Source organism: Nomascus leucogenys, chromosome 22a (genome assembly GCF_006542625.1).
Source record: "Nomascus leucogenys isolate Asia chromosome 22a, Asia_NLE_v1, whole genome shotgun sequence".
NCBI classification, from domain to species: domain Eukaryota; kingdom Metazoa; phylum Chordata; class Mammalia; order Primates; family Hylobatidae; genus Nomascus; species Nomascus leucogenys.
In genome coordinates, this window is record NC_044402.1 from 41274254 (window position 1) to 41289910 (window position 15657).

General features: G+C 37.6%; 5 gene segments (V, D, J or C); all 5 read right to left on the bottom strand.

Annotated features, from left to right (window-relative positions):
- Positions 1-627, bottom strand: part of LOC101179412 — a 494982-nt gene extending 494355 nt beyond the window's left edge. Inside the window, 2 exon segments of the V gene segment in view lie at positions 120-401; positions 516-627. Coding sequence covers positions 120-401; positions 516-627 — 394 coding nt within the window.
- The window catches only part of LOC101176608, a 472474-nt gene extending 456891 nt beyond the window's left edge, over positions 1-15583 (bottom strand). The window contains exons 1-2 of the V gene segment in view: positions 15573-15583; positions 2714-2720 (exon numbers count right to left, since the gene is read on the bottom strand).
- The window catches only part of LOC101176513, a 651183-nt gene that overhangs the window by 525708 nt on the left and 109818 nt on the right, over positions 1-15657 (bottom strand).
- The window catches only part of LOC101179644, a 632337-nt gene that overhangs the window by 477974 nt on the left and 138706 nt on the right, over positions 1-15657 (bottom strand).
- Positions 1-15657, bottom strand: part of LOC101175986 — a 711545-nt gene that overhangs the window by 471120 nt on the left and 224768 nt on the right.

Consider the following 15657-nt stretch of genomic DNA (forward strand, 5'->3'; position numbering starts at 1 on the left):
TCAATATTAATTTCTGGAGAAAGAATGCCCCGTTGTGGCCATACAGAGAGTTTACAAAGAAATACTTCCTGTATTTAAAGGGTTTGTGTTCAGCTTCCTTGCAAAACCAGCTACTGTGCCACTTAGAGCACAGTAATACATGGCTGAGTCTTCCTCTTGAGCAAATGGTTTCTTCAGATGGAAAGATGTCTCGCCTTTGTTAAGGTCAGCAGTGAAGCCTTTGATGCTCTCTCTAGAGATGTGTCTCAAGAGTAACTGGAGGCGTTGTTTGGGGTACTGGACATACCAGAAGAGTTCAGGACTCCCAGAATACGAATAGTTGCACTTCAGCTCCACTGGGGCCCCTTCAAAGACAGAGAGGAGCTTCTCGGGCTGAGTCACTCTCTGGGCTCTTGTTCCTCCTATAACACCAATTCTGGATCAGGAAGAGCCTTACAGACTGGGGAGAATATTCATTAAAGTTATTCTAAATCAGAAGACCATAGAAAAATAGGACAAAAAGAGGCTTTACTTACTGAGTATAAATATTATCACAAGCACTGAGATGAGGGTGGGCTTCATGTCTGACCTGTGGAGAAACAGGAAGCTATTTTCTGGACGTCTTTTCTGGAAACGATTCAGCCACATAGACACTCTGACAGAGAGGTGGATGAGTTTACCCAGCATGTATAGCCAAAAGCTCTTCTTCAAAAAGATCAGGTTGTTTTTGGCTATCAAATTCAATTTGTGTAACATCTCCCTCTAGAGGCCAAATACAATACTGCAGCTAACTCAGGCTTCGGGAAGCCTTCAAATTCAGAGAATGAGAATTTCCTCAGTTAAGACAAAGTGTGATGCTATACTAATTGAAATAGAATGTTATTTTAAAAATCCACATATAGGGCTTAATGAAGTAGAATATAAAGTTCAAATATACAAATACATATGGAAACTTAGTTAAAATGGGGGAAAATGTGCAATCCTAAGAATCATTTGGAAGTTAACAGATAAGTTGGGATGCCTACCTTAATACCTGTTATAAAATAAAGTTCAAATGACATAACATTTAATATTTTAAGTAAAATAAAAAACTTTTAAAATAAATTTAGAATGGCGATGGATTTTCTAAGCGACAGTCAAAAAACATAAGAAAAAATATTGATCGATTACACTTCATAGAAATTTAAATTTCTACACGTATATTTTAGTGAAATGTTTAAACATTGCCAGATCAAGTTGTTTTATTTTCCATCCACCGTCATTGATTCTGACCTTCCCCACACAGGAAATGGCCCTTTGGGATATTAGTTCTATACGCTTTAAAAAAGAAAAAAGGAAAAAAGGAAAGAAAAGAAAGCCATAAAAAAAGGAACAATCATTTGGCTCAGAAAGAGGGAAATTCTAGAAAAATGGTATATTGAAAGTGTCCCCAATCCCTGGTCCTTAACCAAAGATTTTCTCTGGCTCCCAGTCAAGCTATGCTGAGAGAGCTCAAGTGAGGTGTCCCGTTTTGGGGTCAGATATAAATCTGGGGTCAAGCAGACAGAAGCTCCGGGATTAAGAGCAGAAAACTATGGGTCATGGAGATAGCGTCTCCTGCAGATAACTTTTTTTCTAAAAAGAAAACTAATTCTCTTGAGGAAGTCTCTCCTCTGGCCTCCAAATTGCTCAGAAAAAAAGTAAGAGATATGCTGTTACTTAAATGAGGTGGAATACAATGAGATCAGGGAGCAAAGAGATTTTCCTCTAGTTTTCCTGCAGTGTGCCAGCATAATTGCTGATGTCAGTACCCCACTGAGTGCTGCACTGCTGACTAGAGGCACACAAATATCTAGGTTTTTTATGCTTTCAGGATTGCCTCCACTTAAAGTACCCAGTAATCAGACAAGTCAGGAGGGGGGTGAAGAGAGGGAAAAGATACCTCAGAGACAAATGGGAGCCTCATCTGGATCAAGCATAGCCTGAAAAAATTATCAGGGTCAGTGTCCCAATTTTCTTAGCCAAAAAAATCAGGACATGTGATTTGAAAAGTGATTGTGATTTCATTTATAAGAAAGCTCTCACAAAGAAAGAATATCTCATAGAATGCATCATTTACTTAATCACCCTTAAAGGAGTAAATACAATACAATTAAGAGAATTCTGTTAACACAGGACATATAGTCATCATGAATATATAAAATGTCTCCAATGAGACTTTGGTTGATAGAGAAATAGCACGTGTATATGACGGCCACCCTGACTTATTTCCATCTCTCTTTTCCTATCCAGCACTTTCTCCATTCACTTTGCAGCCCCACCTGGTCAATTCCGCTCTGTGAACAAGAGGTAGAGGTCACATTTTTTATTGTGGTAAAAAAACCACGTAACATTAAATTTACCATCTTGATTATTTTAAAATGTACAATTCAGTAGTGATAAGTATCTTCACATTGTCGTGCATCAGCTCTCTAGAACTTTTCAACCTTGCAACACAGAAACTATATGAGGCATAGACCACATTCTGAAATTCAATTAAATGTGTCATCTTTTTTTCCCCAAACCTCTTATTTCTTTTTCTCTCTTTTATCCTCTCTCTGAATATTTTCATTATTTTTTCTCATTTCTTCTCATTTCCTTTTTCTTGTTTTTCTAGTTTCAGAGGAGGTATAAAAGAAGGTGGAAATTATTGAAATAATTTCAAAGTCAGAATAGAGACTCATATTTTAGAAGTTTTAGTCATAAAAATTAAAACTGTAAGGCTTCCAGCTTTATCATTTCCCTTGCTGATTTCTAAGATCAATCTTCTTGGGAGACCATCTCTGTGACACCCATCACAGCCACAGAACATCTTTGCAGATGAATAAATGGAGACTCCCCCTGTCCGTTTCATATATGACTAGTTCAGATGCTTTGCTAACTGATGCTAACTCTCAATTTTTCACGGAGTCAGCTATCTCAGAACTTGAGGGAAAAGTTCCTCATTTAGAGTAAAACCTAAAGAGCCTCCTAGTGGTCTGAAACCATCAGGTCAACTAACTCATCTGTGGAGTCCCAGAGCCTTCATCCCAATTCTTTCCTGAGGAACCACCCAGATTGTCAAGAGCAAAAAAACTGTCAGGCTTATGGTCATTTTTTTTAAAAAAAGAGGAAACTGGTTTCTTCCTCCAAATTCCACATACAAGAGATTACCGTATTAAAATATTTTATCAAATTGCATCTTCAAGGTTTAATGTGATTTCTCCAATTTATTTCAAAGTAAGTCCTTAGTAATTTATTGAGGTCTACTATAAGCTAGATCTTGTGCTAGGTCTTAAGAAATTAAAATATTACTAAGACATCTTATCTGCTCACAAGACGTTGTAGTTTAGTGGGAAAGACAAATGTGTACGTGTGTGTTTTCATATAGATCAAGTAACACCTCAAAAAGTACAAAATGAACCCAGAAATAAGGAGCTATTTCTTAAAACAAAGGATGGTTAGACAAAGATTTAAGGAGAATATGATCACTGTTGTCTGTTCCTAGAAAAGATAAAACAGAATGAAATCAAGAAGCTAAATAAGCTTGCGAGTTGAATAGAGGCCCTTACTAAATGAAAATAAAAGAAGAGCAAATGGACAAAGATGTAGAAAGAAATTGGAGCCTATTTCTACAAAGATGTAGAAAGAAATTGGAGCCTATTTTTTATTATTAATTTAAAAATATTGCAGAACACATGGATGAATACATAATATATATACAGTTTAAATTTTTATCTGACTATAACTGTCAAGCACACAGAAGTTTGCAATGTGTTTGGTACCCAATTATATGTCCTGATAACCTATTGATGTTAACACGTTTGCTTCCTAATATTCCATAGTACAGATTTATTACAGTTTCTATAGCCATTCTCTGAGAAATACCTTGTGTTTTAATTTTCACTATTACAAAAATAATCTGCAGTAAATATTCTGTGCATGGCTATTTGGCAGAATAAAGTGTAGAAATAAGCCATGTGGTTACCTGGAGTACTAGTACACAAGGCAGAGAAGTGAGCAGCTGCAAAGACGTTGAGGCAGGAAGATAATTGGTATGTTAGAGCAACAATAAGTGCAGTGAGGCTGGAGAGCAGGAGTAAGTAGGAAGGTGGTAGCTGATATCAAATGTCAAAGATATGGCAGGGAGCTAGATGGACTTGTATATTTTAGTAAAGAATTTGGTTTTCCTTTGAGTGAGATGGTAAGACATTACATAGTTGTGAGCACAGAAATGAAATTATCTGAATTATGTTTTAAAGAGATTGCTTCTCCTGCTGCATGGAAAACAGACAGAAGAGGGACAATGGCAAAAGACAGAAGTTCAGTTAGGTTTCTTTCAATCAACTAGGCAAGAGATTACTGTGGCTTGGATCAGAGCGGTAGCAGTAAAGGTCATGAGAACTGGTTGATTATGGGGAGATTTTGAAGAAATGGCTGATAGGAATTCCTAATGGATCAAGTGGGGTTGTGAGAAAAGTGATAAGACAATGATGATTTCAAAGTTTTTGGCTAAGGGGATTAGAAGATTTGGTAAATGGAGTTGTCTTTTACCAAAATGAAGAAACCTTCACAAGAAGCGAGTGGGATTTAAGGAAGGCTTAGTGAGTACAGAGGTCAAATTCAGTAGACTATTTTCAGATATATTAAGTGGAGGATGTCAAAAAGAAGATGTCAAATAGATTATTTGATACTCGAATCCAGAATCCAGATGAGTTATCTGGGATTCAGTTATAAAATGGGGTATTTAAATGGGATTTAAAGCCAAGAGACTGAATAAAACCAGCTGTGAATAAAGTATTTATAGAGAAAAAAGATTTCCAAGGATAAATTTCTGAGGCATGCCAGTGTTTAAAGATTAGATAAATGAGGGGAAAAAACAGCAAAAAGACTGAGAAGGAACAACTGACAATACTGAAGGAGAAGGAAAAAAGAGTGGTATTTCTAAAAACCAATAAAGAAAGCATTCCAGGAAGGAAGCGTTCTACAATGTCAAATGTCACTATGCCACGTATGGTAAGTCGAAAATACTAGTTGTAGCAATAAATGCATGCATATATAAGTTTAAAAGGCTAAATTTTTCTATTAAGATATAGAAATGATTTGAATGGTTTTCATATCCAGCCTTCTACTGCTTAAGAGTCACAGCTAAAAGAAATATCAAGGAAAGTTTAAAGTGTGTGATTGAGCCCTCATTGCAGGGCAGCCTGCTGGCACTCAGGCAGAACCACCATGCCCACAGTGAACACCACATTCAACTAGATGCCCAAGAGGAGGTCAGTTCTGGTGAAGGGCAAATAAAGAAGCCCATGAGGAGAACAGTAAGAATTCTGTCCCTGAAAGGTGTGACATCAGAAAGATGGCAGAACAGGAATCCCTGGACCCTCTTTTCCCCAATGGACACACCAATTCAACAGCAATAAATAAATCAATTCACTTGTTAAAAAGTCCAGTAACTAGTTCAGAGTCTCCAGTACCTTGAATGAGCAAGCAACCAGCCACATCAAAGATGACAGGAGGGTTTGTGACGTCTTCCTACCCCCAGTACTGTGTCCCATAAATGAGAGGAAAGCCTCAGTTTCAGCCTCTCCCTGGGGAGGGAAAGAGTTGGACATTACATCCAACATTCTAGCTTTGCCACAGGCTGCCTGAGAGACTGGCTTCCATCACACCTGTCAAGGAGCATTGATAGGATCCAGTGTATTCCTGATGCATAGAGTCACGGAAAACAAAGAGGGCAGTTTTCGTTGTTTCATTTTTTGAGACAGGATGTCACTGTGTTGTCCAGGCTGGAGTGTAATGACACCATCATGACTCACTGCAGCCTCAAACTCCTGGACTCAAACGATCATCCCATTTCAGCCTCCTGAGTAGCTGAGACTACAGATGTCTGCACACCACCCCACTAGGCCAATATTTTTATTTTTTGTGGAGAAGGAGTCCTACTGTTACCCAGACAGGTCTCAAATTCTTGGCCTCAAGAATTCCCACCTCAGCCTCCAAAAGTTCTGAGATTACAGGCGGGAGCCACCATGCCCAGCCACAAAACAAGTCTTGACAAATTTAAGAAAGTGAAACCATACCACGTATTTTTTTCTAATGAGAATGGAATAACACTAGAAATAAATAGCAGATGTAAAACTAGAAAATTCAAAAATATGTGGGAATTAAACATGATATTCTTGACTGACAAATTGGTCAAAGAAATCAAAAGGCACATTAGAAAATGTTTTGAGATACAAACACAAAAACACAACATATCAAAATTTATAGAGTGAGCAAAAGCAGTACTAATAGGGAAGTTTATAACAATAAATGCCTAAATTCAAAAATAAGATCTCAGACAAAAAACATAACTTTACATCTCAAGGAACTAGAAAAAAAGAACAAGTGAAGTCCAAATTTAGTAGAAAGAAGGAAATAATAAATATTAGAGCAGAATAAATAAAACATAGAGTAGAAAATAACACAAAAATAAACAAAACTAAGTTTTGAAAACATAAGCTAAATTGACAATCTTTTAGTTAGACTGAAAAAGAAGAGAAAAGATTCAAATAAACTAAAAATGTAAGAGAAGACATTGCAATGGATGCCACAGAAATAACAAGAATCTTGAGACTATCACAAACAATTATACACCAACAAATTGGATAACCTAGAAGAAATGCATAAATTTATACAAACATATAACCTACCAAGACTGAATCATGTAGAAATAGAAAAATCTGAACAGATTTATAACTGGTAAGGAAATTGATTCAGTAATCCAAAACATCCTAACACAGGAAAGCAAAGGACCTGACAGCTTCACTAGTGAGTTCTACCAACCATTTAAAGAAGAATTAACTCTAATTCTTCCTAAATTCTTCCAAAAAATTGAAAGGGGAATACCTCTAAACTTATTTTATGAAGCCATTATTATCCTGATACCAAAGTCAGACAAAGACACTAGAGGAAGGTATACAGACCAATATTCCCGATGAACATAGATGCAGAAATCCTCAATGAAATACTAGCAAACCAAATTCAATAGCTCACTAATAGGATCACATACAATAACCAGGTGGAAGTTATCCCTGGGATGCAAGGATGTTTTAACATATAAAAATGAATTAATGTGACACACTACATAACAAAATGAGGGATAAAAATTACATGATCATCTCAATAGATGCAGAAAAAGAATCTGACAACATTCAACATCCTTTCATGCAGGATGGTTCTCTGGGTGGTCTTGGACGAACCCAGTTCTCTCCACTTTCTTGTTTGTGGTTCTCAAGAATAACTGTAGAACGGGCCGGGCGCGGTGGCTCGCGCCTGTAATTCCAGCACTTTGGGAGGCCGAGGAGGGTGGATCACGAGGTCAGGAGATCGAGACCATCCTGGCTAACACGGTGAAATCCCGTCTCCACTAAAAAATACAAAAAAAATTAGCCGGGCGTGGTGGCCGGCGCCTGTAGTCCCAGCTACTCGGGGAAGCTGAGGCAGGCGAATGGCGTGAACCCCGGAGGCAGAGCTTGCAGTGAGCCGAGACCGCGCCACTGCACTCCAGCCTGGGTGACAGAGCGAGACTCCGTCTCAAAAAAAAAAAAAAAAAAAAAAGAATAACTGTAGAATGTACTGGGAATGTAACATCTTCAGACAGGAATGAAATGGCTGGAACAGGCTGGCTGTATTTCAGATACCCCCTAGAAACAGTGTCCTTCAGTACTTTTTAGCCCAGGGTGTCACGTCACCCAGGGGTCTGAAACCTAGGGCATGCTAATTTCTGGGGTCCCTCAGGTGTGGTACAACTGGGCCACATGCAGATGATACCCTATCCACCCTAGGCAGCCTTCCTGAGCCTTGGGAGACCTGTTTGCAATGAAACCTAAGCTTCTGTTGTCCCTTGCTTATCTGTAATTAATAAACCTGTTTCGTGTACCTTGTTGTATGCATGCGTGTTCTGTCTCACTGGACTCAGACAAGTTGGTAACCAGTGCACAGTGAGCCCACTTCACATTTCATGATAAAAATATTCAACAAATTGGGAAATTACCCCAACATAATAAAGGCCATATATAAAAAGCCCACAGCTGACCTCACACTCAATGGTGAAACGCAAAAAAGCTTTTCCTCTAAGATCAGAACAAGATAAGGGTATCCACCCTCACCACTTCTATTCAGGGTAATACTAGAAATCCTAGCCAGAGTAAATAGACAGGAAAAAGAAATTAAAAGTACTCAAATCAGAAAAGAAGTAAAATTATTTCTGTTCATGGATGACATAAATTCATTAAAAACCCTGAAAACTCCACCAAAAAAAGCCTATTAGAAATAATGAATGAATCCAGTAAAGTTGTAGGGTATAAAAATCAACACACAAAAATCAGTGCCATTTCTTTTTTTTTTTTTTTTTTTTTGAGACAGAGTCTCACACTGTCTCCTGGGCTGGAGTGCAGTGGCACAATCTCGGCTCACTGCAACCTCCATTTCCTGAGTTCAAGCGATTCTCCTGCCTCACCCTCCCGAGTAGCTGGGATTATAGGTTCTTGCCACCATGCCCAGCTAATTTTTTGCATTTTAGTAGAGACAGGGTTTCACCATGTTGGCCAGGCTGGTCTCGAACTCCTGACCTCATGATTCGCCCGCCTCAGCCTCCCAAAGTGCTGGGATTACAGGCGTAAGCCACTGCACCAGGCCCATCAGTGCCATTTCTACGCATTAACAATAAACTATCTGAAAAAAAATCCAGAAAACAATTCCATTTATTATAGCTACAAAAGATTAAAATGCTTAGAAGTAAACAACTAATTAGGCTAAAGGCTTGTACACAGAAAAAAACAAAACATAAGAAAAATTAAAGAAGGCACAAATAAATGGAAGATAGTCTATGTTCATGAATTGGAAGATTTAATATTGTTAAGATGTTATACTACCCAAAGCAATCTACAATGCTATCCCTATCAAAATCCCAATGAAATTTTTATGGAAATAGAAAAAACTAAAATTTTAATTCTAAAATTTCTGTGGAACCACAAAAGGCCCAGAATAGCTCAAACAATACTGAGAAAGAAAAACAAAGCTAAAAGCACCCCACTTCTTGGTTTCAGAATATATTACAAAGCTACAGTAATTAAAACATCATAGTACTATCATAAAGACAAACATACAAACCAATGGAACAGAATAGAGAGCTGAAAAATAGACCCACACATATGCACTCAGCTGATGTTTGACAAGGGCATCAAGAAAGCATAATGGGGAAAGAGTAGTTCTTCAACAAATCGTGCTGTGGAAACTGGATATCCACTTGCAAAAGAATGAAATTGGACTTCTAGCTAACATAATACACAAAAATCAACTCAATATTAATTAAAAACGTAAAACCTGAAAGTGTAAAACTATTGGAAAAATATATAGGAAACTCTCCATGACTGTGGTCTAAGCAACAGCCAATTCTTGTATATGACACCACAGGCACTGGCAACAAAACCAAAAGTAGGTAAGCAGGACTTTATAAAATTTAAAAGATTCTGCCCATCAAAGAAAACAATCAATAGGAAAAAAAGCCAACATAGAGAATGAAAGAAATATTTGCAAACTATATGTCTGATAAGGGGCTAATCTTCAAAATATATAGGGAGCTCCTACAACTATCAATGTTTTCATAACTTGATTAAAACATTGGCAAAGGATTTGAGTAGATATTTCTCCAGAGAAGACATACAAATGGTCAAAGTTATATGAAAATCTGCTCAATATCATTAATCGCCAGAGAAATTAGATATCGCAATGAGTTATTACCTCTCACTTTTTAGGTTGGCTATTATAAAACAACAACAACAACAATGTTGATAAGAATGTGGAGAAGCTGGAACCCTTGCTGCAAAATGGTGCAGCGATTATGAAAAACAGTAAGGAGTTTCCCCCTAGAATTAAAAATGTACCATATGATTCAGCAATCCCACTACTGGTTATTTATCCAAAAAATTAAATCCAGGATTTTGAAGAAACATTTTCTCTCCCATGGTCACTGCAGCATTATTCATGTTAGCCAACATATGGGAACAACCTAAATATCTACTGATAGATGAATGAATAAAGAAAATGTGATACATGCATAAAATGAAATATTCTTCAACCTTTAAAAAAGGAGATTCTGCCACATGCAAACACATGGATGAACCCTAAGGACATTATGCTAAACGAAATAAGCCAGTCATAGAAGGCCTGCATGATTCCACTTACATGAGAAATCTAAAACAGTCAAACTAACAGAAGTAGAGAGTAGAATGGTGGTTATCATTCTTGGGGCTGGGGGAAGAAGAAGTGGGGAGATGTTGATGAAGGGGTACAAAGTTTCTATTCGATAAGATGAAGAATTACTAGAGATCTGCTATTCAACATTGGGCCAATAGTTAACTGAGTTGTACACTTAAAAAATTTGTTAAAATAGGCATCATGTTGAGTGTTCTTGGCCTGTAAAATTTGAACATAATCAAAATAACAGGCCATAAAAGGCACAATGAAAAGACAAATCAGTAAGAAAAACTACAAACAAAAATGAAACGAGGACGAAAGTAAAACTGGAAGAGGTGGCACGCTAAGAAGTAACTAAAGAATGTCAGCAGCCAAAGAAACCATAAGCAAGAACCTGAGTCTTTGGTGCAAGAGAAGAAGCCAAGTCTAAATATTTTTTTTATTATAAACCCTCTACTCTCTTTTAGCTCAATTCATAGGAATATTTTTAAACTACTTTAAATGCATGTTTTATAATAAGGGAAGAATATGACTTCATCTCATTTTAAAAGAGGAGATTTAGGCAATTGTAAATATTTTTAAGAAGTGAGATGATTCATAATTTTTGTCATCAAAAATTATAAAATGTTGAATTAAGGAAGACTTAACTTCTGTATGTGTGAACATTTTATAATACTTTGAGAGGCATTTTTTAATTCTACCATGTGATCAAACTACAAATAAATATTTGGAGTAATAACCATGTACTTAAAATATCTTAAACATGTTGGTTTTTTGATATAATTATTTCAGAGCAAATAATAGGGTACCCTGGTCTTGGATACGCCCATTAGAATTCATATACGCTCTAATAATGTAACTGGAAATTTTTGTAATTTTATATAATAAATCTGTGTAATCTCTTAAAATGCCTCAGAGTTTTAAAGTAGTTTTTAAAGTAGTTGAGTCTAGTGTATTTGATATCTTTATATTGGTTACATTTTTATCCCTCAAATTTCTAACTTGGAAATCACTGGAATAGCTGTTTTAAAAAAGATCACAACTTGATGGCTTAGTTTTTCAGTAGTATATTAAGATTTATGTTTAATTTCCTGTTTTGCATAATGCTCAAAAGATTAAAAATCTTGATATTATGTCTAATTTACTTTAAATATGTCAGTACCACACAGTGGGATATTATGTATGTGCTAGAAGTTAAGCTTCAAATCTAGGTTGAGAATCTACAGTACACTGACTGAGAATCTGTGCTGTATGGGTTACCCTAATTGAGAATCCATCCTGCACAGCTTTTAGCTAACATTCTAATCAATTACATCAGTTATTCACAAGTTAACACCTGAGACAATACTAATCATAATGAATCCTAGAAATAATTTTTTATAAAAATGCTGTTGCCTTTTATTTCGGAGCTCTGACACCTTATGATGTGCTTTCTTCAGAGTGTGGAGGAGGTCCCCACTGAAGAAACTCATCAGGAAACCTCCATGTGGGACAAAGCATATCTGAATGTGGCATGACATTGACATTGGAGCAATTATTCAGGAGACAAACCCTACCAAGGGCTCAGCCTACCCTGCCCTATGTGCCTTCAAAAGGGGCACAGAAAAAAGGGACCCTCTTGAAAGCTCCACAGGTTGAGTTCTTGAGTCACAGAAAGTCTCAGCATCTCAGGAGGTTGGTGTTCAGCTCCCCTGCAGTCTCAGGCACTGTGTCACTCACAGCACAGAAGTACTCAGCTGCGTCGCTTATATGGGCTGAGGGTTTCCTCAAGTGGAAGGAAGTTTCACTCTTCTTAAATTCAGCCTCGAAACCGTTGATGCCTTTAACCAGGGTGGGTCCTGATGTGTACTTCAGGAGAAGCTGGAGTCCTTGGTTGGGGTATTGCACGTACCAGAAGAGATACACTGAAACAGACGATGAGTAGTTGCACCTCAGCTCCACGGGGCCTTCTTCAAAGACAGGGACTTGGCTGTCAAGCTGGGTCACAGACTGGGCTCTGGTTCCTCCTGCAACATCAATGCTGTTTGAGTAAAAAATGTATCTCGATTTAGATTCAATTACAACACAATCACTTCTGTGGAAGGAAAAAGAATGGAATGTTACTCACCCAGGGTAAAAATCACCTGGAACGCTGGGACGAGCAGCAGGAGCATGGCTGAGCAGTGGCAATGCTGCAGGACCTTGAGCAGGGCGGACAGAAGCCAAGGGCGCTGAGCCTCAGGAGCTAGGAGCAGTCAGGAGGTTGGACTGGACAAGTCCCTGCTTTGAAAAGTTTCAGAAACAGAAAGAGGCCTTCCTTTAAGGAGTATGGATGTGTTCTGACCTCTTGCTCTCGTCACAGCTCCCTATCTACACAGACATCAGTGAGCTACATCAGCCAGCTGCAGGGAAGAGGCTCAGTGGATGAGGATGGTCTGCGATGAAAACAGATGCCTCTTTAGTGCAACGTTGCCCTCTGGAGGCCACAGGCGGAACCACGGATCCAAGGGAGCAAGCTGTTTCCTTCTCATTTCAGACATGGTATCAAAATTTCGACAGAAAGTGTTTCTTCCCTTCTGAATCTGTGATGATGTCACCTTCTGTATAGGACATGGTATTAATCTCAAAATACATGAGAAATTGCAGCCATAAAGCAAATCTCAATAAATTCAAAAATACCAAAATCATACCAAGCATACTCTTGGACTACAGTGTAATAAAAATAGAAGTCATTACCAAGAAGATCTCTCAAAACCGCACAATTACACGGAAATTAAACAACTTGCTCCTGAATGACTTTTGGTTAAACAATAAAGTAGAGCAGAAATTAATGAAAACAGAAAGACAAAATTCCAGAATCTTTGGTTGGCAGCTAAAGCTGTTAATAGGAAAGTTTATACTGCTAAATACCTACATCAAGAAATTAGAAAGATCTCAAGTGAACATTCTAGCATCACAATTAGAGGAACTAGAAAAAGAAGAACAAATGAAGCTCAAAGCTAGCAGAAGAAAATAAATAAACAAAATCAGAAAAGAACTGAACAAAATTGAGCCCTGAAAATCCATACAAAGGATCAGTAAAACCAAAAGTTGTTTTTCTGGAAGAATAAACAAGATTGATACACCACTAAGTAGGTTAATGAAGAAAGTAAGAGAGAAGATCCAAATAAACACAATCAGAAATGACAAAGGAGACATTACAATAGATCCCATAGAAATACAAAAGACCGGCCGGGCGCAGTGGCTCAAGCCTGTAATCCTAGCACTTTGGGAGGCCGAGGTGGGCGGATCACAAGGTCAGGAGTTCGAGACCGTCCTGGCCAACATAGTGAAACCCTGTCTCTAGTAAAAATACAAAAAAATTAGCAGGGTGTGGTGGCGGGCGCCTGTAGTCCCAGCTACTCGGGAGGCTGAGGCAGGAGAATGGCGTGAACCCGGGAGGCAGAGCTTGCAGTGAGCCGAGATGGTGCCACTGCACTCCAGCCTGGGGGACAGAGCCAGACTCTGACTCAAAAAAAAAAAAAAGAAAAAAAAAAGAAATACAAAAGACCCTAAGAGAATACTAGGAACACCACTATTCATAAAAATTAGAAAATATGGAGAAAATGAATAAATTCCTGGAAACAAATAACCTCTATATATTCAACCAAGAAGAAATTGAAAACCTGAACAGACTAATAATGAGTTCCAGAAATGAGTCAGTAATAATAATTTTTTAAAACCTGCCAACCAAAAATAACCCCTGGATCGGATGGAGTCACAACAGAATTCAGCCAGTTGTACAAACAAGAACTGGTACCAATCCTACTGAAGCTATTCCCAAAACATTGAGGAGGAGGGTTCCTTCCTAACTCATTCAATGATGTCAGCATCATTCTGATACCAAAATTCAGCAGAGACACAATGAAAAAAGAAAATATCAGTCAATATCCCTGGCAAACTTAAATGTAAAAATCCTCAACAAAAACACTAGCAAACTGAATCCAGCAGTACATCAAAAAGTTAATTCAAGGTCAAGTAGGCTTCATTCCTGGGATGCAAGATTGGTTCAACATAGACAAATCAATAAATGTGATTCACCACAGAAACAGAATTAAAAGCAAAACCATAAGATCATGTCAATAGATGCAGAGTCAGCTTTCAATAAAGTCCAACATCACTTTATGATAAAAACCCTCAACAAACTAAGCATCGAAGGAATATACCACAAAATAATAAGAGCCACCTATGAAAAACAGCCATCATACTCAATGGGAAAAAGCTGGAACCATTCCCTTTGAGAACAGGAACAAGAAAATAATGTCTACTCTCAGTATTCCTATTCAGTATAGTATTGGAAGTCCTAGCCAGAGCACTCAAGAAAGAGAAAAAAATAAAATGTACCCAAACAGAGAAAGAAGAAGTCAAATTATCCATCTTTGCTGACAGTATGATTTGATATCTAGAAAAACCCTCAAGGTTCTGCCAAAAGGCTCCTAGACTTGATAAAAGATTTCAGTGAAGTTTCAGGATGCAAAACCAATTTGCAAAAATCAGCAGCATTTCTATACACCAATAATGTTCAAGCTGACAGCCAACTAAAGAACAAAATTACATTAGCAATAGACACAAAAAGAATAGATACCTAGGAATACAGCTAACCAAGGATGTGAAAGATCTCTACAAAGAGAACTACAAAACACTGTTGAGAGAAATCAGAGATGGCACACAAAAAAGGAAAAACATTGCATACCCTGGATTATGAGAATCAATATTATTGAAATGTCCATAATGCTCATAGCAATTTACAGATTCAACGCTATTCCTATCAGACTACTAATGCCATTTTTCACAGAATTAGGAAAAAACCATTCTAAAATTCATATGGAACCAAAAGAGCCTAAATAGCGAAAGCAATCTAAGCAACAAGCACAAAGCCGGAGGCATCATACTACCCAACTTCAAACTACACTACAAGGCTACAGTAACCAAAACAGCATAGTACTGGTACAAAAATGGACACATAAACCAATGGAACAGAATAGCAAATTCTGAAATGAAGTAACACATCTACAACCATCTGATCTTTGACAAAGTTAACAAAAATAAGAAACTGGCAAAAACTCTCTAGTCAATAAATGGTGCTGGGGATAACTGGCTAGCCACATGCAGAAGAATGAAGCTGGACCATAACCCGTCACTATACACAAAAATCAATTCCAGACGGATTAAAGACTTAATTGCAATACCCAAAACTATAAAAATCTTAGGGGAAAAAAAAACAGAAAAATACCCTTTTGCCATCGGCATTGGCAAATAATTTATGGTTAAGCCCTGGAAAGCAATTGCAACCAAAACAAAACTTGAAAACTGTGACCTACATAGAGTTCATGCACAGGAAAATAAACTATCAATATATTAAACAGACAACCTACAGAATGGGTGAAATTATTTGCAAACTATGTGTCTGACAAAAGTCTT